General features: G+C 45.0%; 1 protein-coding gene across 1 annotated transcript; it reads left to right on the plus strand.

The window, feature by feature from the left end:
• Nucleotides 1-2,937: 2,937 nt before the first annotated feature.
• RBP2 (retinol binding protein 2, cellular) lies at nt 2,938-27,419 on the plus strand. Its single transcript, XM_006900343.1, has 4 exons — nt 2,938-3,010; nt 20,081-20,259; nt 25,758-25,859; nt 27,369-27,419. The coding sequence occupies exons 1-4, from the start codon at nt 2,938-2,940 to the stop codon at nt 27,417-27,419; spliced, it is 405 nt and encodes a 134-aa protein (XP_006900405.1).

A 27,419-nucleotide genomic window follows, 5' to 3' on the forward strand; every position in this document is an offset into this window, starting at 1 on the left:
TCTCTCACTCTCACTCTCCCTCTCCCTCTCACTCTCACTCTCACTCTCTCCCTCTTTCCCTCTCCCTCTCTCTCTCTCCCCCTCCACATTGTCCAGAGAGTGTACAGGTTCCCAGTTCACCAAAAGCCACTTAGCCAACGAAGACAGAGTCAGATGTGCCTCAACCAGAATGCTTATAGCTCAAATTGTAAAAAATGTAACCAAGAAGACTGAATAGCTGGCAGTGAATTCTGAGGCCCCCAGAAAGTCCCATGGGGAGCTCTGTTTGTAGCAGGAGGTGCTGTGTAGACTCCTGAAATCTGTATCTAAAAGGGCCACCCTCTGCCAGCCACCTTCCAGCAGGACCCCAGAGGATGTAGCTCATGGCTCTCGGTGGCCTCCACTGTGTTCAGCTTATTCTGCATTTCACAGTCATTTTTCCTGGTTCTCCCCTTTGCTTTGTCCCATATCTGCCTTTTGACAGCATCTGGGCCATTTTTCACTCATTGTTTTTATTGAAAACTAAATGTGCTGTTTTACATCTCCCAAACCACGTGCAGAGCCATTTCCTTAGATTTTGTGGTGCTAGAAGATATACATTAGAGCCCCCAGAGTGTTATAACAAAAACGGGCCTCACTTTAGAGGACTCATGGTTTCCCCACCTCAGCCCACACTTATGTCACTCAGAAGGAGGTTCCAGAGCAAGAAACAAACCCATTTTCCTAGCAGCAGGGTCAGCCAGTTTAAAGAAGAGCCTTGAACCAAGGGCTCCTTGTCCAAGTGCTTGGCTATGCACCCCCACCATGGTCCTGGCATTCCTCAACTTGCTCCCAGATTCATAAAGCAGTTAGTTGCCCACTGTCCTCTGACGCCCTCCAGGCCCTGTCTCTTCCAGGAGAGTCGTGTTCCTGTGCATGGCTTTCTTGTGTGACCTGCTGCTTAGAATCTCCCTCAGCACCTTCCTGGGAAGCAAGGGAATAGGATTCTGGTTCCAACTAAATGCTCCAAGCCCCCCCCCATTATTATGCATTTTAATGAAAGTTTACAGAGACTTTGGATTTCCATTCACTCACCATTGCATTTTTCTCCCTGCCCACCCCCTCCACCCCCAGTCCACTCTTCTTTTTGAAAAGGAAAAGAAAAATTCTTTCATTGGTACACAATCCCTCCCCCCAAGTCCACTCCACTATGCAGCCTTCGTTCTGGACTCATGTCACAACAATAATACCTAATCACATATCCCTTTTAAATAGTTCTTTCCCTCATCTGTTTCTATTCAGAATGCATTATTTATCCCATCTTTCTCAGTCTACCCCTAGCCCCGACGTCAGTCCCATTTTACAACAGTGGCACCATGCAGTATTTGTCCTTTTGTGACTGAGCTGCTTCACTCAGCATAATCTCCTCCAGGGTCACCCGTTTTGAATAACATTGCATGAGTTCCTTATTTTTCAATGCAGCGTACTATTCCATTGTGTGAATATACCACAGCTTCTCTATCCATTCGTTTGTTGATGGGCACTTAGGTTGTTTCCAACTCCTTGCTATTGTGAACATGCCACAATAAACATGGGTGTGCAGCTCCAAGCTTTTGAAGGAAGGATTTTACAGTCGCCAGACCTAAACTGAGTTTCAGTCTCAGCTCTCTTAGTTAATATTGTTGTGTGTTGTTGACATAGAAGCGAACCATAGCTGACCCTCCAGCAAATTTACAGAGGCAGTAAAATGCACGGGAGGAGAAGACCCATCTTTCTCCTGTAGACTAGCCAGTGGATTTGAACCACATGACTTGGGGTGGGCAGTGCGGCTCCCTTCCCCTTAGGTCACCAGAACTCCCGAGAGGTAAGGAGTTACCCCGCCAACCCCAAAGCGTGTGGTGTGAATCTCCCTGCAGGAAGAAGATGGACAATCTCCTCCTGGGTGATTAACGACCTCTGAAAACCTGCTGGAGGGTCAGCGATGGCTCAGTTCTGACTTGACGATACACAACAGCGGCTCCTAATGAATAGCTGTTATTAAACATGCTAGTCAACAACCTCAAGCTTTTCCCATCTGTAAAATGGACATGATAAAAGAATTTTTTAAAAATGGACATGATACAAATATCTCAGTCACAGAAGGACAAAAATTGCATAGGGCCACGGTTGCAAAATGGAACTGACATCAGGGTTGAGGGAAGATAGAAAAGGAGGGGAGGAATGACGTTACTGCATTGAAACAGATGAGGGAGAGGACTGTTTAAAGGGATATATGAATGGGTATTCTTGTCATGACAGGAGTCCAGAATGAAGAAGGCTGCATAGTGGAGTGGACCTGGGGGGAGGGATTGCATAATAATGAAAGAGTTTTTCTTTTACTTTTCAAGGAGAAGAGTGATTTGGGGGAGAGAGGGTGGGCAGGGAGAAAAGTGCAACAATGAATGTCTAAAAATAACCAAAAAACCACCCCCCCCAAAAAAACCCCACATAAGTCTTGTTTGTAAGGTTAAGAAAGATGACACGTGTGTACTGTCCAGTGGGCAGCAGAGCGTCCCTTGAGGGTGAGTGCCCACGTCTTTACTGGATACACAGCTGGCCGGCTCCAGCTTTCAGGGGGTTGTGTGCGGAGGGCTACTTTAACGTGCCTGTTTTGTCAAGCACTGGGTACAGCGCCCTGTGTAGGGTCAGGCCTGTGTAGGGGTCCAGCCAGCCCCAGCCGAGGCATGCTGTGATTCTGTCCACAGTGGAGCTCATCGAGACACCTCAGGCAGCACTTCAGGACTTTGTGCCTGGGTTCCAGCTGTCCTGCTGGACTTTGCAAAGGAAAGTGCCTTTGAGTCGTGCTCATGATCTTTGACCCTGTTATCTTAAAGTCATAAACGTGGGTTCGCTGGCTATAAAAGCGGCTTAATCTAACACAGTTTCCCTGCAGCTTCTTCTCAACCTGTTACCGTGAGCCAGTCTGAGCCAGAAGCCATCATGTCGAAGGACCAGAGTGGAACCTGGGAGATGGAGAGCAATGACAACTTTGATGGCTACATGAAGGCCCTGGGTAAGAGGGACAGGGGGCGTTGGGAGGACTGGGGTCGGGACCTTGGGGAGGACCATTTCGGAGGTCATCAAACCCATGTGCAAATCCTTATTTTAATTTACTAGCTGTGGATTTGGGGGAGGTCTCACAAATCCTCTGAGGTTTAGCTTTCTCATCTAAAAATGGAGAATCACAATAACTGGGACTGTCTAGAATGAACTTATCACAGTGCCTGGAAAGTAGGCATTAAGTAAGTGAAGAACACACACATACAGAGAGAGAGAAGAAAATAAAATCTGAGACCAGAATGCTCCAGTTCTCATGCCACGGGATGGTGATTTATTTGACAAGCTGAACTACCTTGTTTTTAACCTTGTTTGTAGTGTTGTCATTGCTGTTGTTGTGTGTCGTGGAGTGAGAACCAACTCAGCTGACCCTCCAGTGGGTTTTTCAGAGGCTGTAAATTGCAGAGGAAATGATTGTCCAACTTTCTTCTTGAGACCCTATAGTGGATTTGAACTGCCTGCCTTTGGGTTGGTATACCTACTGGGCCATCAGAGCTCTCTTTTTGTACATAGTGGTTGTGTGCCATCAAGTTGAAACTGACTCATAGCTAACTTTCCAGCAGGTTTGTTGGCTTTTTTTTTTAATTTAAATTTTTTTATTTTTATTAATTTTTATGCATGTACCGTCAAATCTGATCTGACGGGTACAGAAGGAGATTGCCCCCTCATTCTCCAGCAGAGCTTCTGGTGGATTCAAACCACATGCCTCTGGGATTACAGTTCTAGCAGGTTTTTAGAGGCAGTTAATTGTACAGAAGGAGATAACCTATCTGCCACCAGCAGCTGGTGGATTTGAACTGAGTACCTTTGGGTTGGCAGCACAATCCCTCACCACTTAAGCCACCAAAGCAATGTTGTACACAGTAGGGGAGCAGAAAAGAAGTAGCCAGAAAATCTTAAGACTGAGGACTGCAGGGTGGGCCTCTTGTGGGGCTGGTAGAAAACACGGAGCCTTGGCCCCCAGCCGGCAGTCTCTGCACAAAGCCAGAGGGAATATGGAGAAAAACTGACAATTCCTGAGCAGCTACTCTGGACCATGCCTTGGGCAGGAGACTTGGCCACCTGTCCTTGTTTTGTTCTTGCCAAAGCCTGTTCCTATTTTGAAGAGAATGAGAAGATGCCTCCTTATCTCATTTTCCTTATCAACTTTGCTGTGCTTCCCCCCTGTCAGCCTCGCTGACACTTCCCTCTCATAAGAAAAACAACTTCAGATGTGGTCAGAAACCACATCAATAGGATGTGATGGTGGGAGGTTTCTCCAAGAAAGAGAATCACAAAAGTCTTTGGCAATTACTATCTAGAATATTTCTACAGCATCAATGAACAAGAAGATCTACGACTTGTTTCATCATTTATGAAGTGTGGGGCTATCTTCACCTGCCTTAGGTGTGTTTCTAATATTGAATATCTTTATTTTCCTCTGACTTTCAGGATGTTAACTCAGAACACTTGGGGAAAGTTGTTAGGTGCCATTGAGTCAACCAAGACTCATCGCAACTCTGTGAACAGCAGATCTGAACCTTGTCAGCAGAAAGCAAAACTCCCACCAGACCCCACCCCTGATATGTTGCCTGGATGTTTTCCCATACCGTGGAAGGCTGGTGGCCTAGTGGTAAAAAGCTACATTGCTATCCTGAAGGCATGGGGTTTGAATCCACCAGTGGCTCTGAAGGAGAAAACAGGCAATCTCCTCCTGTGAGATTAACTCACTCCGACAACCCTCTGGAGAGTCAACTTATCGGTCGGTTCCAACTCGATGGTTTATAGCTCCATAATCACATGGTGGTCCGTCGAATTGAAGTTCCAGTTCTAGACACAGGCAAACAGTTTGGAGCAGAACTCAGATTCATGACTTCGAACAGGATTATTCAGATGAAGAAATTAAACTAGAGGAACCAGTGAGTGTAGTTGGGACCAGAGCCAGGGACTTGCTTTAAGACAGTGAGCAACTTTTTATTTTTTTATCTTTCTGCGCCTCCGTTTTCTCATCCAAATAGAATTAATCACATCAATCTTCTCTAACTAATACTCTGAATGGTGCTGGACATAGTTAGCATTTTTAACAATTAAAAACTTCTTAACAAGAGCTGATTGGGAGAGGAGGTGGTGTTTTGAGGGTATACTGAACACCCCGCTTTGTGGAATTTAATCAGAGAGCAACTGAGTCTCGTGCTGCTTCTTGATATGACTCCCTGAAAAGCTTCAATACGGAGTCCTGTGGAGAAGAGTACGGACTATGAATTGCCAAGAGAGAACAAATAGCTGTGTCTTAGAGGCAGTGGGACCAGGGTGCTCCCCAGAAACAAGGCTGGTGACACTTCATCTCACACACTTTGGGCATGTCGTGAGGAGGAACAAGTCCTTAGAAAATGGTATCATGCTTGGAAAGACAGAAGGTCAGCATAGGAAAGGAAGACCCTGAACAAGACGGATTGGCATGGAGATTGTAAGAGCGGGCTCAAGGGTATCAGAGGTGATGAGGGGCCACGGGATAGGCCAAGTTCAGATGTGTTGTTCATAGGGCCACTATGAGTCACAGTCAACTATATGGCACATAACAACAACAACAACAACATTGGGAGTCCCAGGACATAGCCAATTATTAAGTACACAGCTATTGTCAGAAGCCAACATGTGAGCCTTGGAGGCCAGGCCTGACAGTCGGTTCTGCAAGGTCACAGTCCAGTGAACCCATATGTTCTCTGTGCAAGGAACAGTATGAGACCACAGAGCGCATACGCCCACAGACAAAACTCTGCAGACAGAAGGGGCAGGAAGTGAGGACAGATAGCAACAGGGAACTCGTGGACGAGGTGGGCAGGGAGCTCTTACACTGATGAGAGGGTATTCGACGCGAGGAGTGAAAATGCGTTTGCTCTGTTGAATGCAAAACTAACTCTCTGTGCAAATGCCCACCCAGACTACAAAAATCACGCCAGCCCCACGAGGTGCACGCAGGGTCAGCCATTAGAAGAAATGGGCTTAATAGCTACTGGTGTAATGCCTTTGGGAAAGATCTGGCCTCTGTGTAGGGTGGGATCCTGGAGTATCCTCTCCTTCTAGACTTCAGAGGAAAGGCAAGACCCCTTTGGAGAGATGGCGAGATTCAGGGCACACCCTCAGCTCTAAGAAATCTTTTCTCCAGGAATGCTTTCCTTTCAACTCCTTCATGCCCTGTGCACCTTCAGTGTCTTTGGGGACATTGTGAACATGGCATTTGGTGTCTCCTTAAGGAGACCTTGGAATAATCATTCCCCTTCCCCTTGATGTTGAACACCTTTTCTCTCACAGCTTCTGTCAAAATTTGCAACTTAACATCATATTACATTAATTTCCTTCTAATAAGACAATTGGCCTCGGTGTACCAGGTCTCTGCAATGTGCAGGGAGTGGGTTGACATTTCCCTAATTGATAACATTATAAGGAGTTGTTGTTCTTAAGCGCCGGTGAGTTTACTGTAACTCATGGCGACCCTATGAACAATGGATCTGAACCCTGTCCTATCTTGTGCCATTGTCACCATCTCTGACGTACTTGAGTCCACTGTTACAGTTGTTGTGTCAATCTACCCCATTGAGGGTCTTCCTCTCCTTTGAGGACCTCCCATCTTTCCAAGCAGCATCATGTCTTTTTCCAAGGACTGGTGCTTACTTACAATATGACCAAAGGATGTGAGATGAAGCTCCACTATCTTGTCTCCCAGGAACGCTTGGTTGTACTTTTTCCAAGGCATACCTGTTTGTTCTTTGGACAGTCCATGAGATATTCAGTACTCTTCTCCAGCACCACAATTCAAAGACATCAATCCTTTTTTTGTCAACCTTATTCACTGTCTAACTTTCAGATGCATAACTTAATACACAATATGACCATACTTGGGTGCTTCAGTTTATACCAACTTTTAAGATCACACAGTATTTTAGGGCCCTAAGAACTTGTCCCAGCTCCAGCCCAGACTCTGTAGATGGACCTCAGTCAGTCAGTTTTCTGTGATTAAGAGAAGTCACCTGGTCTCTCCCACTTGCCCATGGAGACGTGTGGGTAGAACATGTGATGGAAGGCTCAGCCAGTGATACCTAAGGAGGGGTTGCCTCCTCCTTGTAAGCTGCTCTCTGCAGTCTGGCAGATCTGTGACTTCCCTCCTTACTCAGGCCACCAGGCAGGCAATGTTTTCCCAAAGTGGAGAAATCACTGAAGCTTCTTTCTTTACCCCTTTGAGTGCTGAGACCCTTGGCATGTGTAAAGAGCATCAGGAGAGACCTTTGCAAATCCCTAGATGTGTAATACCACTAGAGATGATGCCATTCTCTGCTTAAGAACTGTCGTTTTCTTGGACTCTTTCACCTTAATCAACTCTGCCTTTCTCTATGGACCCCAGTTGTTGGTTCAGTGGGGAAACAGAGGCTCCAAGTCTGAGCGACACACTAGCTTTCGCATCAGCTAAGTGACACAGACTCACCTCACACGTGACTCAGCTGCCGGCCTCAGCAAAGGGACAGCTTAAGGCAACCTTTGAGTTTGCCCTAATTATCAGTGACTGAGTGTGTTAAGTGGGAGAGCCAGAGGTCGGTGGCACCTCTTGTCCCTGCTCCTGGACACCTGGTGCTTTGATAGACCCACAACTCTCTTGACGCCTAGAAGAGCAGCTGGTGAACTATGCCCCTTGCACAATATACTAGGTCCTGAGGTCTCCTTCAGTGTGAAAGGGTGATAAAGGAATGCAAGGGGTGCTCTGCAATTTCAAAGGGAAACCTGGGGTGGGCAGGTGTGAGCAGGAGACTCCAGTCCTTGGCAGAATGCTGAGGTGGAGGCTGGGGGCCAGGGCTGAAGCCTGTGCTGTTTAGGGGGATCCTTCAATTCTCACTACCAAAGATTTAGTTACCCGCCAAGAACAGGGTCCACCTTTGAGGTAGAACCAAGCCCTGTCTATTCTCCCAGATGGGAAGTGATAATTCGGTTCAGATAGCCATGAGCCAATGGTGTGTTCGTTTCTAATTCTGGTGCACAAAACCACACACACACACACACAAAATAACAACAACAACAAAAAACCAAACAAACCACCCTCACTTTAATATCTCTAACTTGCCAGGGGTTCACTGGTGTTATGATTCTATCTTAGGAGCACCAGCCCTTATTATATCTTGTCATAATCTCACTGGGGAGTAATTTTTGCATTCACGCGCTAAGGTAGCCTCTAGAGATGAAAAAGAGATCACGTGAGAAGCAGAGGTGGAAGAAGAGAGCTGTCAAGCTACATGAACATTAATAGAAAGTCAGAAGAGAAAGGAGCCTTTGTCCAGAGTCCACAGAGAGAAGGAAAGTGTTCCTCTGGGGGCAGCATCCAGAGGTCAGACTTGAAGGTTCATAAACTCCATGGAAAGGAATTTCTGTTTGTCAAAGCCACATCCTTGTGGTACGTCTCTTCTAGCAGCAGTAGAAAATGGAAACATCGGGTACAACTGGGTTCTTGCTCAAGGGTTTCCATTTGACTGCTGTTGGATGGAGGTTTGAGCTAGCTTCTGCTCGAAGGCTTCCTCTCAGACCCATGTCAGGTGGTAGATACGCTCTGTTAGCTGGAACCTTGGGTGGTTCTCAGTGAAAACTTCTACAGATGATCTCTCCATGGGGCCTAGGTTTCCTCATAGCATGCTGGCTTATGAAGAGACGGTTTCTGGATGACCTTTATTACCAGCCTCAGAAACAACTGAACATCCCTCTCTGGAGTTCTACTGATTAGAGCAATCATGACGCCAGCCATATGCAAAGAGGAGTCATAGAGTCTATCTCTCAAGGGAGGAACGTCAAAGTCCATTTGAAGAAAGTTATGTAGGAGGGGAGGTGTTAATACAGGTGTTCGTGGAATTGTGATCTGCCTCAAAAGACCTAGTAAGAGACTTCATTCCATAAAGTGGAAAAGTCTGTAACAACAATAGTAAAAAGTGTGTGTGCGGGGTGGTGGAGGGAGTCACAAGAGGGATCAATGAAGGATGCTCTGCAGATGGTCTTGAAGGAAAGAGAGGCATTATCTATGTAGAGATGGAGTCATGGGCGACACATTGGGTAGATGCATAGGTCCAAGCCAGTGAGACATGGTACAGAGGAAGACTGCAGGAGTTTCACAGACAATCCCATTGCCAGGATGAAGAATAAGGAGGAGATGAAAAATTAAAAGATACAAGAGTAACAGAGTTGGATTCTGAAGGTCTGTGTGTTGTGATGCATCTCCCCCTGAAAGGATGGGGGTCTCAGGAGGATTTGGATACAGAGAGCCATCCTCAGGACACTCATTCTGACAGCCGAGAGTCAATCAGCAGACAAAGACTGCCAAAGAACCAGAGGTTGGAGCAGTGGCCCTGGGAAGAAAGTGAGAGCAGTGAGCAGGGGTGAACGTGAGACGTCCAGAGCAGGAAACAGAGCCAGTGCCTGCGTGCAAAGTGGCGGTAATGAGTCAACCAAGGAAATTGAAAACCAACATAGAGCTCTGAGTGGTGAAAAGTGGACCATGTTATATAAGCTGTGCCCTAAAATTATTTAAGCAACATTAAATTTAAATCAACTTTCAGTAAATGCTGCTTCTACACATTATGAGTCTTTGCAAAAAGCCAATTCTTTCCCTCTGCTCACACAAGAGAGTGGATACCTTCATACCTTATACGAAGATCATTTTCTAATGTAAACTAATAATAAATCTGATTTGAAAATGCAGCAGGCTCTGAGGAAAGGGTCTAGTGATTTCCAGGCAATTCCACCAGGTAAGTGGAACCTTGGAAGCCTATGTCCTACTGGACATCATACGCTCACCTGAGTAGCCTTCACCAGGAAATATTTCCTGAATAGCTGCAGTGTTAACAATCTGGTACTGACTGTATCAGAGTCTAGCACCAGAGGCGAGAATGTGTACTAGCTATTCTCATGTATCACGAGCACTGCACCAGAGTTTTATAGGTGCTACTCCTCAATGATGTTAAGCACTTATAACATCCCAGAAAGTGTGGGCACTGGTGATACATAGACAAGGAAAAGTGCCAGTGCCCTGCCCCTGTGGCATTTCCAGGGACTTAGTGGTAAGAAGCTGCGCTGCCAACCCAAAGGCACATGGTTCGGATCCACCGGTTGCTCTGTGGAAGAAAGATGGGCAATCACTTGCCATGCAATTTACTGCTTCTGAAAACTTGCTAGAATCTCAGCTTTGGGTTCGTTCCAATTCCACGGCACATAACAGCAACAATGGGAGAGATAGACAGTCTACAAAAAGACAGGGATCCTTTCAGGCAATAGTAAGTTGTTTAAAGAAAATAGAGAAGATAATAGAGCCAAAAGTGGCTAGCTGTCAAGGGAAGGTTGTCTGAGGAGCTCACATTTGAGCTGAGGTTTGAATGAAAGTGCACAGGGACTAGCAAGGTCAAAGGCTTTGAGATACACAAGAAGTCTCGTGTGCTTGAGTGTAGCCAATAGGTAAAGAGGAGAGAGGAGATGAGGGTAGAAATATAGGCCAAGGTCAAGGCTACACAGGCTCCTATGAGCAAAGACTTGGTCTAGTTTACATGCTTTCTTCAAGAATCACTAATGTTATGGCACAGAGAATGAATGGTAGGAAGGCAAAGTTTAGACTAGAGGCAGGAAGTGTCATTAGGAGGCTACTTTGTTGTGCAAACATTGTGTGATGGTGGTGACCATGGAGCTGGAAAGGAGAGGATGGGTTCAATGTATGTTTTAGAGATAAATCCAACAGAGCTTGCAAATGAGCCTAATATGATACAAAAGGAAACAGAGTCATCGAGATGGCTCCTAGTTTTCTTAGCTGAATGGTTGAGAAGGTGGTGGTCCCATTGGCTAAAACACAAGACATTGGAGGAGAGAATAATAAAAAAATACTTTCACATGTTTTGGTTTCAGATGTCCATTACCTCACTAAGTGGAGCGTAAAATCATTATACTCCTGTCAGATCGAGAGCTCAGGGGGTAGTCCACGGTGGGAATCCTTTCCATTGTACAGGGTGAGGGTCTGAAATGAAGAACATTAGAGGGTATTGCTTTGGGTCTGTTAAGGCTGAGAAATGGTGAGACTTAACGGAAGAGTTCAGTGTGTCTGTTTCTAGCACCAAGCACTGTGGGTGCTCTTTCTCCCAGGACTGTAGAGGGGAGACAAAGGTGGGTGTTAATAATGGAGGCAGGGTGCACACCCATGTTTATTGCGGCTTTGTTCACAATAGCAAAGAGCTGGAAACAACCCAAGTGCCCATCAACAAACAAATGGATAGAGAAGCTCTGGTATATTCACACAATGGAATACTACGCAGCACTGAAAACAAGGACCTAATGAAATATTATGCAAAATGGATGACTTTGGAGGACTTTATGCTAAGTGAAATAGCTCAGTCACAAAAGGACAAGTATTGCACAGGGCCACTGTAAAATGGGACTGACATCAGGGTTGAGGGAGACAGAAAAGGAGGGGAGGAATGATGTATACTGTATTGAAACTGATGAGGAAGAGAACTGTTTTAAAAGGATATATGAATGGGTATTCTTGTCATTAAGGAAGTCCAGAATGAAGCCTGCATAGTGGAGTAGACTGGGGGGGGGGGTGGTTGCATAACAATGAAAGAGTTTTTCTTTCTTTTCAAGGAGAAGAGTGAATTGGGAGGGGGGTGTAGGGAGAAAAGTGCAACAATGAATGACTGGAAACCCTAAGTCTCTGTAAACTTTCATGAAAATTAATAAAAAGAAATAATAGAGGCAGGGATGAGTTTCATTCTAAGCAATGTTTCTCAGGACAGAAGCATCCAAAGTCGAGTAGCAGGACTCGCAAAAAGAAAGATGGAATAACTGAACGTAAGATTGTCCTATGACTGATGAGAATTTGGTTTCAAAATTGCAGGTTCCTTGCCTGTGTTCACAAGCCAAAGTCTAAACTTGAATTATATGGTGCCTGGTTGGACTTTCAAAGGGGTAAAGCACTGAGGGGTAGAGGCAGGTGGAGAGGAGGGTGGTCCCTGGTCCCTTCCCCTGGGTCCCCACTTGCATCCCTGGTCTGAACTACTCCTCTGTCCCACACAGTCCTAGATCGTGGGGTGGGGTGACAAATAGTGCAAGGGGAGTAGAGGAGTGTCCTGGGCCTACAGCCTGCTTTGGTTGGCATGGGGAAGTTGTACACATGACTGAAAAGGTCCTTTAGGGGAGTGAGGGGAATAGACGGACAGGGTCCCTAATTCCCTTCTCATTGTGTTAACTGGGAGGGGACGCAATATGTAAAAAGAAAAAAAAAGAAGATTGCTCTTGCAGTCTGCTTCACATAAAGGCCTGTGAGCACAGATGACTTGAAACTTAAGGAGTGTGGTTCGAAGCCCCTGAGAGCTGCACTCTGAGTGAGTCTTGAATCACTTCCACTGAACGTGTGTGCATCTTGACGCTTTAATTTAGAAAGAGCATCTGCCCTTTCAGTCTGCAACTTCAGCTTTTTTTCTTGTTTTCATTTCCATAAGCACATTACAAAGCATCTTAATGTTGGGTGGCATCCTTGTATTTCAGCTTTATGGCTTGCATTGTTCAAAATGCAGTTATGAAAAGTATGTTTTAATCAAGTCACTTCAAAATTGTTCTTTCCACCCTCCCCCCTTGCAGAGGCGACAAGTCGTATATATTATTCAGAAATAGTTTGCCTTTGGACCCTTTTAGCCAAGATAGAAATTCATTTCATGTGGCTGTAAATCAGGCTGGGACACACCTTTAATCCAGAAAAGCAGATAAAACAAACTTGATAACCCTGGAGTTAAAATATCCTGTCAGGAAAAGAATTTTCTTGGCGGAGTCAAAAGAGGAAACGTTTTTGTAATCTGTACATGTGGGCATGCGTTGTTGCTGCAGTTAAATCCTTCCTTTTGATTAGAAAGATCACGAATTCACCAACAGAGCATTTTGGCTCCTTTCCAGGGGTGGAGCAGAGGTGACATGATTAACTGATTTGTGCAAGTGCTAAAGGGTGGCCAAGAGGCCAAGCCATTTTTCAGTCCGGAAGAAAAGCGATGCTTGATTTCATTTGCATAGAACCCTAATAAGATTCTCCCCCTCCGCGCTGGTCAGAAAGATTGACTAGGGCTGACATTTCCAGGACAAACCAGTTCTCTAAGCAATACATATTTTAAGCTGTGATCTATCTTTCTATGTAGCCAGGCACACGCACGCAGTCATTCGTAGTAGAGGCGCTTTAGCTGTGAATGACAGGCAGAATGTGTGTGTGGAGGCATCTTCAGGAGCCCGACCATAGATCGGTGGATGAATGAATCCCCCACTTAACTTCTCTGGGCAGCGATTTTCTCACTGCCAAGTGAGAACAGATTTACTCGCTTGACACTTGAGTTCTAATTCCTCTGCCATTTCCGATTCTTTCTTAGCAGTTTTGCTTGATGACTCTCCTTTGCTTCATCTCTGGTTACCAGCTGCCCTATCATTTTCCTGGAGGCCAAAGGTGGTTCTCAGTGGCAGAGTTCTCACGTCCCTTGTAGGGCACTTGGGTTGGATTCTCTGTCAATGTGCTTCCTGTCGACACATCACTCGTCTTTAAGGAGAGGCTGGATGTCTCTGTGATGGTTTTAGTGGAGCTTCCAGACTAAGAAGGACCAGAAAGAAAGGTTCAATGTGTCAGTGGTCATGACACAGGAGGGTCAGTGCATTGTGTATATGGTTCATTGTGTTTGTGGTTGTCATATAAGCCATGGCCGCTAACAACAATATGACTTGTTAATCTTGTTCCCTAACTGTTATCATTGGGGGTCAGAGCTGTGGACTATACCAGGCAACTCTTTAAAAAGGGTAACACCAAAATGACCGTCTATAAAATTTTTATGCCGTGTTTCAGCAGAAAGTTAATAATTTCCATAAAAATATCCCTGAGTTGTAACAATAACATTATTTGTAAGCCCAGTTTACATCTATTAATATACCTGTGGTGATTGTTGTTATGTGCCATCGAGTCACTTGTGACTCATAGCGACCCTATGTACAACAGCCCTAAACCCTGCTTTATCCCTTGTCAATCTTTTTGTCTCCTACATGCCTATCCTATTACCCCAGTGATGGAATCAATCTATCTCACCAAGGGTCTTCCTCTCCTGTGCTGTGCTTCCACCCTCCCAAGTGTGACATCCTTCTGCAAGGACTGGTCCCTCCTTGCAACATGTCCAAAGTATGTCAGATGGAGCTTCAGAATCCTTGTTTTCGAGGAGCAGCCTGGCTTCTCCCACTCCAGGATAAACTTACTTGTTCTCCTAGCAGTCCCTGGTATATTCAATACTCTTCTCCAACACCACAGCTCAAAGGCATCAATTCTCCTTCTATCCTCCCTAGTCATTGTCCAGCTCTCTGATTCATAGCAAGTGACTGCGAAGACCATGGCCTGTATTCCTACAAGGCGGAAATTCTGCACTCATTTACTTGCGAATCTTCTAATGCAGTAGGAGGCAACCCGTTGCTCCAAGGGAGAAGGATGGGCAATCTCCTCCCATGTGATTAACTGCCTCAGGGTGTCAGCTGTGGGTCAGTTCTGACTCTACAACACAACAACAACAATGCATTCCAGTCTAAGCTGTCCTGATCACTCAGTCAGGACACTTCAGATCATGTGATTTTGTTGTGCTTATTTGCAAATGCATCCTTTTGTTTCCTTTGCTCAATTTTTTTTAGTCATTGATTTTTGTCAAATCTTTTTGTTTTTAGTTACAATGTTGTTGTGGTGGTTTTTATTAAGTGCCATCAAGTTGTAGACAAATCATAGAACACTTGTATAACTTACATCGTTTCTCCAATTTCATAGTTTCTGGAGGCAAGCTATTTACGGAAGTGAATGGCACTCCTGCTTCCAAGCTTGTTTTAATTGGGAAGCTCCACCAAACACTGTCCACCATGGGTAACCATTATCACATTTGGCACATCAGTGTCACAGTGTTTAGCATCACAGCAACCACAAGTTAACGCTGTACAGCAAATGTACTGATATTGTGATAATTAATATTTGTAAACTTCTATCAGTAGTGAGGGTGTGTGTGGGGGGGCAGGGTAAATGAAAGGGTAATGAAAATAAAGGGAACATTTAAAAAATAAATCTGTATTATTACATTATAGTAAATAATAAAAGAAGATTTTACAAAACAATTTTGTGATTAGTATTCATATACTAGAAATATATATTACATTTAGGCAATTTACAGCTCTATTTACTACATTATTCTCTGATTAAAATGGATAATAAACACTACCATGATTTCTGTAAGGAGCTGAGGTGGCATAGTCTGTAGAAAGTTGCACTGCTAATCAAACACATGTGCTAAATCTGGCAGTTCAAATCCACCAGCAGCTCCAGGAGACAGTGATGGACAGACCCTTCCTATTAAGATCTACTCCTTCAGAAAGCTCATGGGGTATTGCTATGGGTTGGAATCAACTTTCAGTGTCAGTAACTACGTGGTGGGTTCTCTATTATGTAGAATTCGAACAGGTTCACAGTGAGAAGGCATCTCTAGTTACTGTACTAGTTACTGTTAGTTAGACACCAACCCTAACGATGACACTTCCCTCATTGTGATTTCAGCAGCGCAGTTAGCTCAGCTGAGGACTCAGCACAAGGGCTGTGGCGGGAGCAACGTTGTTTCTATCCTGCAGCCAAACCACAGCGTTAAGAAGCTGGTCAGTGAAGAGAAATGTTGCTGGTGAACTTGAGAGTGAAGGAGTGGGTCACTGCCATCCTCACCGTTCTTTTGGACTGCAGGAAGTAACATATGGCTAGAGAAAGAGATGAATAAATATAACCTGATTATTTCACCTGAGTTGGATGCTGTTCTGGTCAGTGTGTGACCCAAACAGCTAAGGCCAGTCAAAGGGTAGAGACCAAAAAAATAAATGTTCTCGAGTTCTTGGCACCGTGTAAAGCACTTTACAACCATTGCTACTTAATCATCACCATAAATAACTTCATGAAATGGGCACTGTTTTTTCTCTCTCCTGATTTTAACTTGAGGAAACAGACTCGAGGAAGGATAATGCCTTTTCCGAGGTCACATAGCTGGGAAATCCAGAGTCAGGCTTTCTACCCGGACCTTCCCTCACCCTCATCCTTGGTGTGCAGAGCCACCTGACCAGACCCATCCCCAGAGCTTCTGACTCTGTTGATGTAGAGTGGGACCCAGAATTTGCATTTCTAGCCAGAGCTCCCAGGAGCTGGAGAGTCTACCAGCAGAGGAACCTCACCTGGAAAAGGACTCTTCTAGACCATGTTGCCTCCAACCATGAGTCTATGCATTTTTTTCTAAGCACCTACTGTGTGCCAGGGGAGCTGTGGTGGTGGAGTCTGTAGGGAGTTTCGTTGCTAACTCGCAGACAGTGCCTTCTGAGGGTTCAGCTTCACGAGCTGCTTGGAGGGAAGGAAGAGGGGCATTCTCCTCTGTGTGATTTACAGCCTTGGAAAACCCTCTGGAGGATCTGCTATAGGTCTGTTCTGACTCAATAAATTACTTTGGAGTTTTGGCGATGTGCCCAGGCTTGGGCCTAGTTCTGTGAAAGACACAGAGTGAGGAAATAGCAATGCCCTTGTCCCAAGAAGCTCAGTTGTCTTCACAGCATGACAGCACAGAAAACATTGATTTCACTCTGGCCCACAGCCCGCAGGCTGGGTGGCTTGGGTGTGCTCATGTTGAATTCCATAAGCTACAGAGGTGATGGTAAATGAACTGTCAAAGAATATAAAGGGTTGCAGTGCTATTGCTCCTGCCCTCACTTAGTGTAGAGCCCCAGGCCTTGAAAACAATTGCTGCTCGGTGAGGGCAGTTCACAGGAGAAAACACAAAATGCCCCGGATAGGGACAACTCCACCAATTGAACCCAGAAGCTTCTGAGGCTTCAAGGGAAATGCAAAGAACAGTCAGAAGCTATTAGTGACTCAGGCAGTTACCAAAGGTGTGCAGAAAGGGGTAGTCTGATCTTCTGAAGGCGTGGAGCTAGCCCGGAGCTGGTGGAACACAGTGCTGGCGCTAAGTCCAGGGTTTAAACATCATCTCCACCACGTTTACACTATATCATGCAGGATAAGTGATACGACTTCTCTGACCTGGTTTTCCCATTGCTGAAATGATGATCCTATAAAACTTATCTTGTGGGTTTGTTGGAAGAATAACATGACACGAGCATCAATTCCCAAGTGAGTTTGTACCATGGGACACTATTCTGGTTGATTTCAAGGAGTGTTTTAATTGTTGCCCCAAATATAATTAAAAAGTGTTCCACATTCGTTTTATCTATAACTCAGCTGACACTCTTCCCCGTTCTTTTTCCTTAGCTTCCTTGGTTCTCAGCTTGGTCACTCAAGCTCAAAGTCAGTGTTCTCCTCCCAACTGATGCCTCTAACTGCCAACCGTATTGTAATTATTGCTTTAGCTGCATATGTTGAGACGGCCACTTCCTGTTTCTGGACCTGCATTCATTCGCCTACTCATTCAGGGAAAAGCAAGTTTTTAAACAATGGTTTGCAAAGTTTTTAAAGCATTTCTCCTAGCAGATTCCCAGGTACTGCTGAAGCTGCTGGTCTATAGTCAGTTCACTCCCCTAATAGGAAATCCACTGGCTTGCACAGATTCTAGACCTGACTTAGGGCCCAGAAATCTGGTGTTCTAGCATCTTCCTGTGGCATTGATGGGCAGGGAGCTTTGGGACCCGCTGCTCAATCCTTACACGGCAGATGTTCAACAGATTGATGTGCAACGCACGGGCGTTCACATACTAACTGGTGCCACCTCACACCCATTCCTCTTTTCAACTCAGCGTGTGTGGAACTCTTTATTTATTAGCGTGTGTGTGTGTGTGATCAAATTGGATCTGATTGGTACAGGAGGAGATTGTCCCTTTTTCTCCAGCAGAGCATCTGATGGATTCGAATGGTGTACCCCTGGGATTGCAGTGCACTAGGCCACCAGAGCTCCCAAACTCAATTTTACAAAAACCAGTCATTGAAGAGGAGTCTATCATAGGTTCTTCCTCATAGCAGCTAATCGATTTGAGTTTTGAATAGCCCGGGGAGTGGCAAAGAGCAAACAAATCAGTCTTGAAGGAAGTTTGACTAGAGTGCTGCTTAGAGGGAAGAATGTGAAACTTTATCTAACATGGGCATATTTTCAAGAAGAACTTGTCCTTGGAGAGAGATAGTATACTAGGAAAGTCAGAGGGTCAGTGAAAGAGGGAAAGATTCTCCATAACATGGATTGATGCAGTGTTTACTACAATGGGCTTGAGCGAGACAGAGGTCGTGAGGTTGACCCAGGACAGGGCAACGTCCAGGTGTATTGTTCTTAGTTAGGGTCGCTAAGAGTCGTAGTTATCTCAATGGCATCTAACAACAACAACAAACGTGACCTAGATGGGTGGTTTCCAAACAAAGCCATTTTTTTTTCTTTCAAGTCAGGAAATTTTTTGTTAAATGAAATGTAAGAAGAAGACCAATATGTCAAACATAGAGAATGAAGCCACTATGGTGAAAGTATGTGTGTGTCTATGTGTAGTAAGTATAAATGTATGTGTGTGTGTGTTTATGTGTATGAACATCAGTCTGTGTAACTGTGTGTATTCATTTATAACTATCTTCATGTGTCTATGTGGATGGATTTGTATGTGGATGTATGTGTGTCTATATGAGTAAACATCTCTGTGTGTATGTGTGTGTCTGTCTGTCCATCTCTGTCTCTGTCTGTCTGTCTGTCTCTCTCTCTCTCTCTCTGTGTATGTGATGGAGAAGGTCAAGTAAGAAGTGAGGCCTGCACTACTGTCTCTTCTCACCTGAACTTCTGAAGAGGCTCCAGGGCAAATGACTGATTGGTGGCAGTAATCTGACTGTCATGTCAGTCTTTGTTTTTATTATTCATTCTGCTAAGATTAATATAAAAGACATAGTTTGAGACCATCAGCTGCTTCACCGGAGAAGGATGAACAGTCTCCTTCTATGGACTTAACTGCCTCTGAAAACCTGCCAGAGGGTCAGCTATGGGTCAGTTCTAACTCTCTAGTACACAACAACAAGATTAACCAAAAAAGATTGTAAGAAGTCTCAGGTTGATGTAGTCCCAAATGCTTAACCAGCAGTATAAGTTCCTACGCTCCCCAATTCTTCTTAAGGCTTTTTGGGTTCAGTGATTCACTAGAAGGTCCTCCAAAAACACAGATCCATCAGGGGAATAACAATGTGACTGTAGGTATGCAGACCAATTTTTTTCTTAAGCTGAATGCTTAGTTCACTGCACATGATTTCTCAGACAAGACAACTTCTCATCATCCAGCAAGCTTGGGTTATGTTAACACAGTCCTGCTGCTGCTCCTGTGTTGGTGTATTCACACACCCCACCGTTTGGAGAGCATTCTCTTATACTGCTCCTACAGCTGTTGATGATTTGTGGGACCATGTGTTTGCAGTTAAGGTAGCTGGAGATCATTCGTGCAGAGGGGGGTTTCTTGTTGTTGTTATGTGCCATTAAGTCACCATTGACTCATAGTGACCATATGTACCGTACCATTAAACTCTGCTCTATCCTGAACCAGTCTCAACTGTCTCTGATGTATCTTCCCCCATTATCTCAGTTACTGTGTCAATCCATCTCATCTGGGGTCTTCCTCTTCTACACTCTCCCTACATCCTTCCAAGATGATGTTTTTCTCCAAGAACTGGTTCCTCTTGGCCACATGCCCAAAATATGTGAGACAGAGCCTCAAATTCCTTGCCTCAGGAAGAAGTCTGGTTTCATTCTTTCTAAGATAATTCTGGTTTGTTTGGTTTTTGTTTTTTTTTCTCTTGGCAGTCCATGGTATGTTCAATACTCAAGCTAATTATCAAAGTCTCTGACATTACAACCACATATAAGACAGCTCTTATCTCACACTTGAGCACAGAAATGTGGCCTACCTGCGGTCTATGCCTGTGGTCCTGAATGCTTAGCCTTGTTAAAAAAAAGAATGAGTAAGTCCTCACCTCCACAATTCTCTTTGCCAACAGATATTGATTTTGCCACCCGCAAGATCGCCCAACATCTAACCCAGACAAAGATCATTGAGCAAGATGGTGATATCTTTAAGACCAAAACCAACAGCACATTCCGCAACTACGAAGTGAATTTCACAGTCGGAGAGGAGTTTGATGAGCACACAAAGGGCCTCGACAACCGTCAAGTGAAGGTACTGAGTCACGCTGGCGCTTTCTCTTGTGTATTCTTTGTTCAGGGACAACTGTTTGACTCCACAATGAGAGACAATGACAGAAGCAGACTGCAAAAGGTCAGACAAGGGGGACGAGAGTGGGTTCAATGAAGCGGTAACAAGCAATTATTGAGAGTTTAGTAAAGAAGGGGTTGACTGGTTTTTGTGCTAAACCTGTAAGTAAAAAAGGAATGAAAGGATCTGGAGTCTTTTAGGATGTAAGGCCAACAAGGGGCAAAACCGACTACCACCACTAGCATTCAATCCTGCGTTCCTTCAACAATCCTGAGTAACATGTGTTACTGAGCTGGGTCTGTGCTGGGTATGTGGATGTAGAATAGACAGCTGACCTAGGCTCTTTGTTGATGGCTCTTTCAGTTCATTGGGGGAGCCAGACATTAATTCAAGCAACAAGTGTGCAGTGGTCACGATGTATAAGACAAAGGCAGACAGTGTGGGGTAGAGGGAATAGAAGGTGAACTCCTTGCCTCCCAAGCTTTCCTGTCTATTTGGGAACTCGGAGGGTAAGATTGATCCTGGGTAACAACAAGGGAACATTCCAGACAACCCCCTCCCAGAAGAGCAAGACTATTCTTTGAATTGAACTTCTTACCCAAAGTGATAAGGTTTAGGATGACTTTGGAAAAGGAACTTATTTATTTTTCCTTTAGAAAATATGTGGTATTTTATTTTAAAGTTAATTTGGGGCACGGAAATACGTGCATTCACATCTGTCTGTCGGTTTTTCATCCTGAGGCAGCGTGCATTTTGGCACAATGCAGGAAACTGCCACCGGTATTTCAAACTCTGGACTTCAGATATTTTTTTTAATTAGGATTAACTGCACATAATGGTTCTGGGAGTTTTTTTGTTATGTTTGGGTGTCTTGTCACTAGTAATATACCACATGTTACGATATACTATAATATTGTTGTGGTTGGTATGTGCCATCAAGTTGCTTGCGACTCAGTGACCCCTGTGGTCAAAAGCTCTGAATCTCTGAACCTGCTCTAGCTTGTGCCAATCTTATTGTCTCTGACACACTTACCCGCAATATTCTAGTCACTGAATCAATCCATCTCATCAAGGGTCTTTCTCTCTTGCCCTGTCCCTCCACCCTTCTAAGCATGATGTCCCTCTCCAAGGACTGCTCCCTGCTAATATAATATGTGGATTATAATACACCACAAAATACAATAACTAGTAATGTACTACATACAATATAAAGTGTAATTTGTTGCATTACTACTTTCAGATGGTTCAAGATTGAATCTGATAATAAAAGGGAATAATACTAAAAAAGGAAAGCATATAAAACCGTTATTGTAGAATGAGTATAAGGATCCAGGAGGGATGGGAGAGGCTGGAAGCAGAGGGATGTGGATGTGCATGGGGTAGGGGGGATTTATCATTGGGTTGTACAACTTGATGGAGGGGGTGAGAGAAATTGAAAGAATTTGTCCAAATTTTATTTTGTAAATAAACTAGTGGAAGAAAAAATGGAAAAAAAAGAGAGAGACTCTCAATATTTGTGAGAATTGGCTTAGGACAGAGTGATCATAATGGTGTCCCACTGTAAGTTAGGGACCCATGGAGGACACATTTCAGCAGCACTTTTACATTAAAATAAATTAGACTGACAGGCCTGGTGATTTATTTCTGAAAATGAGTCCATATAAACCCTGTGAATTGGTATTCAGCATATGGTGCCGGAAGCTGATGCCCCAGGTTGGAAGTCAAAGATAAACGTAAGCATGCCAGTGACCATGGGGACAGTGTGGGACCTTTCCATCCTCCTCTGTATGTGTCACCATGTGCCACAGCTGAGTCAAGGGTGGTTAACAATAGCAGTGATGTACCCAAATGGTTAAATAAATTAAAACAGTAAGTAGTGAAGTTGACCACCCTCAGCCCCTCAGTTCCCTCTCTGGGGACCAGCACTGTTAGGGGTTTCTCTACCTCCTTGCAGAGAGCACGTCAAAACACACACAAGTAACTGTCCTCACCCTGTGTGTCAGGCCCCTGATGCTGTTTCAACGCCAGCAAGCCCGACAGACGGAGCTTCTGCACCACCTCCCTCCCATGGCTGCTGTGAGACGCCGTGTTTAATCAGTCGCCCTCTGACAGAATTGATGAGGCTTCCAGTCTGTAGCAAACAGTGTCGTCATACACTGGGGAGTAAAATGAGTAGGAATAAAACCATACATAAAATATATAATATGGTCAAGGTCAAATATTATTTTAGAAATAGGTGGATTTGACAATCTGTGAGAAACAGGTAACAAAACACAAACAAAAATAATCCCAAGCAAATCTCAAAGCTCAATGACAGTTTAAAACAATAAAAACCAAAAAAAATACATAAGCTTGTTTACCACTAAGTGGGTTTACAAGGTCTGGAGGGAGGTGTCTGGTCTGTAGCATAGTAGTGTCCACAGGAGTGGACATGGTATACACAGCTGGGGAAGAAATTATACCAGCACCAGAGTCAGACTCGAGGAATGAGGGCACAGAGGGAATCCCGTCTCCTGGACGTGGGTGACCTTGCCCTCTCAGGAGGTAGCTGGGCAAATGCAGCTTGGTGTAGAGATGGATAACCCTGCAGGACCCTGGTGAGCCAGACAGAAAAGGACCTAACCACTTCTCCTCAAGTCAACCACCAGCCGCAACACAGAATGTTGCCCCCTGGGGTAGGAAGCCCTTGTGTGTCACAGAACGATGCCCCCTGGGGTAGGAAGCTCCTGTGTGTCACAGAACGATGCCCCCTGGGGTCTGCAGTGTTGGCTTTTGATGGTTAATCATCAGGACACTCTTTTGAGACACCTTATGCTGGACTCAAACTTCTAACCTTTTTGCTAGCAGCTGTTGGCCTCCTCCAGAGCCTCCTAGCTGGTCATGGAGCCACTGCCATCGAATTGATTCTTACTCATAACGATCCCACATGATGCAAAACTACCTTCTAGGGGTTTCTTGGCTACACAATTGACAGAAGCAGCTCTGATGGCATTTGTGCTGAATTGCTAAACGAAAAGTCTGTGGTTCAAATCTACTGATCATTTCTCTGGAGAAAGATCTCCCATAAGTACCTACAGCCTTGGAAACCCAGTGGAGGATTACTACAAGACAGAAATAGGTCAAAGGCAGTGGTGGGTAATCTTCACAGAAGTAAATCACCCCGCATTTCTTCTACAGGCCTGCTGGGTACATTCAAATACTTAGGTTAGTTATGATCAATGGTCATCAAGTCAGAACCGACTCACAACTGAACCCCCAGGAGGCTTTCAGAGGCTGTAAAGTACAAAGGAGGCAATGGCCCATCTTTCTGTGTGGTTTTTTTTTTTTTTTTTGGTTGTTGGTGTTTTTTTAATAATATTTTTATTTTATACTAGTTTGCTTACAAAGTTTGTATACATTGGATTTTTAAAAAAAATTTCATTATTTTGTGTGTGAGTACCGTCAAATCGGATCTGACCGGTATAGGAGGAGATTGCCCCTCCTTCTCCAACAGAGCATCTCGTGGGTTGGAACTGTGAGCCTCTGGGATTGCAGTGCAGCTTCTTGCCACTAGGCCACCGGAATTTTTATAAAACTTTATTTGGTGCTGGTTTACATACAAAGTTCATAAAGTTCATATACATTGTTTTTCACACTAAACCCTTTCCCTTTCCTTTACCAATCCCTCCCTCCACCCATCAGAATGTGCGGCCCTATATTTAAGGTCCCCAACCTCCGTGGATCCTCACACACGCTGTACAATAGGCACATCTTTCTCTTGAAGACCAGCAGGTAGATTCAAACTGCCCACTTTGGGGTTGGCAACACAATTCCCTACTCACTAAACCATTCAAACTCTCCTTAGACAAGTAATGGGAGGGGTTAAAAGCGAGGCTCAAGGTAAGAGCGGCTGTGGGCGTGGCATAATGTATAAATGCCCACACGTGGACGTGAGTGCTCATGGCGTTCAGTGGGCACGTGGCTTCTCCGTCCTCCCAGCCAGCTCATTATGGCTGTGCATTGCCAACTAAATTCTGCTGCTGCTTCCCTTGTGCTGCTATTCGCTGGCACCGCTGCCTGGACGAAGCCAGAGACCAGGAGAAGGCTCATTCCCTGTGCTGGGGAGAAGGCAGGGGCCTGAGCATCTGGGCCGCCTCCTGTGTGCATCGGAACTCCCTACCTTTGCTAACGTCCTGCAGCGGGTGGTCCTTGCAATGACCATCCTATAAGACAAATGTCTGAGAACAGACGTTCTAAGTCAAAGAGAATATACAATTTTATACACTGGCAGTGACAATAGAATTTTCCTTTAAAGTGTTAGACTAAGTTATACACTTACTAGCCCTGTATGAGAGCGCTGGCTTCCCTGTGCTCTCCAACCCAGCACTTCCCCAAACCTTTCCGTCTTTAATCAGGTGATGAACTGAATCTTAAAAATGAAACACTCTTCATTTGCATTTCCCATCTGGCTGACAGCATTATCTATATTTCTATGTTGAAGAGTTCTCTGTGGTATTTTTGGGGATTGTGTTTTGGTTTCCCCCACACACAAGCTATTGGCTCACATCTTTTGTTGATTCTGTGAATTGGGTCAATGATGGTTTTGTTACTGATTTACAGGGAGCTGTTAGTTTGGTGCAAAGGAAGTTACACCACTGACCAAAAGGCAGTGTGTCTCCAGGAGTTCAAATCCACCGGCAGCAACTAGAGACAAAGACAGACAGGCTCCTCCAGTGACGATTTACACCCTCAGAAACCTAAGGGAGGGGCAGTACAATGAGTCAGAATCAACATGAGGCTGTGAGGTGGTTCTTCTTCCCCCTGTTTTTTAAAGGGATTTTATCTAGAAAGTAGTCAGGATTGTGTCTGATTGGTGCTAAAAAAAAAGTGAAACATAAAGTCAGACAAAAACTTTACTGTCAAGTCAGTTCTAACATATGGTGATTCTCCTTCAAGGTCTCTTTAAAGGTCTTCAAGGCTTCCAAGGTTTACAGGAGACTGCTCATGTTGCTTTGAGGAGAAGCTCGTAGATTCAGACCACTTAGCCTTTAATTTTAGTTCACAGTTCAATGTGGAAAGTTCTCCATCACCAAAGCACCTTCTGATGGGTCTTATTTCCCAGGTAGCTATTTCACTTTGTGGTATTTTTGTCCCTCTGGAAATGTTACATCGCTATATAGTCAAGTTTATCACCTCATCAGCACCTCACTCCCTGTCTCTTCCCTTCCTATATGATATGATGGCGGAATAAACTCCTTAAAAGAGCGTGAGATTAAGAAGTCAACATTAGAAGCCAAACAAGTGACAATAAACCAGTTTGGCTGGACGTGCAAGTAGAAATGAGATTAGAAAGATCCTGCCTTGGCCCAAGCTGAGTGCTCTGCCCTGTGGACCCACAAGGGTCAGGAATTGTAGCCACAAGTTTGGCCTTGTTTGCCAGCGCAAACTATTCATTAGATTTGCCTGTGAATCTGTCACTACAGACCCTAGTGACCTGGGATGGAAATGTCCTCGTGTGTGTGCAGAAGGGGGAGAAGAAGAACCGTGGCTGGAAGCAGTGGATTGAGGGGGACAAGCTGCACCTGGTAAGTTGGCTCCCACCCCCATCTCCCCACTCACTGTGCTCAGACAGACTGCTATGCTCACCCAGCCAGGAAAGAAATATGACCTCGCTCTCATTATCTGAACTCCTGCCAAATGTATGTGGTCATATAGTCAGAAAGCCGTTCTCATTTGGCTCAGGGGGACTCCAGGAAGAAATCTCCGTGGTTGTTTGTGAGAATGACTACAATTAAACAGAGACTGCAAAAATGCTGAGTTAGGAAGCTGAGATCCATAAAGAGAGGCAGGTGACCCGTTAAAGACCAGCTGGGGAGGAATCTGAGCCCAGATCTTAGATGCCTCAGAGGAGGGCGCGGCCAGGCCTCCTCACAGGTGCCGGAGCTGGAAGGGAGGGCGGGGTCAGCTGAGTCTGGGAATGGCCTACAAATCACAGGCATTAGTATCATATTATAAAGTACATCTTCGTGACCTCAAAATATTTTAGGTTAATTAGGTCTTAAAACACAGCAAGAAGTAGGAATATCCTGCTAATATCCTTAAATAAATGGCATCTGGCTAGACAGCTTACTTTTTCTTTCTTCAGTCGTCAGGACAGATTTTCAACCCAGCATTTCAATACTGAAGTCGTCAGTTCTCTCACACATGCAGGTGTGCATTCAGTCAGTGGGCAGCTCCTGCACATGTGGCTTTTCTTTCATTCGTTCATCTGAGGAGTCAGACTCCAGGGTCAGGATTAAGGTCACCGTGGTGCCCTGCAGAGCCAGCCCGCCCCACCTGAGGTCTTGATTGCTGAGGGCAATGCCAACTGGTGATAAGTGTGAGGCTTTCATCACGGTTTTCCGTGGACAGCATTCCCTACCGCCTCTGGTTGGGATGATGGATTGTTTTAATTGCAGTACAAGCCCTCATGGTCCTAGAGGCTCAGGCAGTGGATTCACTGTCAATGTCAATGTCAATGAGCATGGTGGTCCTTCTCACACTGTTTTTGTCTCCTCCATCAAAGGGTCTTTAAGGGGCAGATAAGATGGGTGGTTCTTTCCATGTGAATAAGACTCAGCATGTCTCTCCCCACAGGCAGGTCCAGGAGACTCCCCTGTAGCTCATACTCTGTCCCTGTGGCACAGCCCCCAACAATCCTCGAAGGCCAGAAAACCCACAGGGTGGAGGACAGCTCATCAGCCAGCCCCCTTCCCAATCCTCGACCTCGGACACTTCCCCCACCAGACCCTCCTTTCATAAACTAGGTTGTTGTGCTTTAATTGTGGGAGGAGGTAAAATCCCACCTGAGGTGGTAATTCATTTGCATTGTTTATGCTTCCAGTGGTTCAAGCTTAATTTAAGAGTGAAAATCTAGTTGTGGCTACTTGCAAGGTGTGTCAGCTGACAGGTGCCAGCTGGGAGATGCACTTAGCTCAGAAAATTAAGTGTCCTTGGACTCAGCCACCCCTACCAGCCACTCAGACACCACGGGGCAGAGGGCTGGGCAGAAGGAAGGCCCTGTGTGCTGTCTACTCACACCCTCCCCGTTGCAGGAGCTGACCTGTGAAGACCAAGTGTGTCACCAAGTGTTCAAGAAGAAGTAA

The sequence above is a fragment of the Elephantulus edwardii genome, unplaced genomic scaffold (assembly GCF_000299155.1).
Source record: "Elephantulus edwardii isolate Elephantulus edwardi_28Jun2011 unplaced genomic scaffold, EleEdw1.0 scaffold00281, whole genome shotgun sequence".
Taxonomy (NCBI): domain Eukaryota; kingdom Metazoa; phylum Chordata; class Mammalia; order Macroscelidea; family Macroscelididae; genus Elephantulus; species Elephantulus edwardii.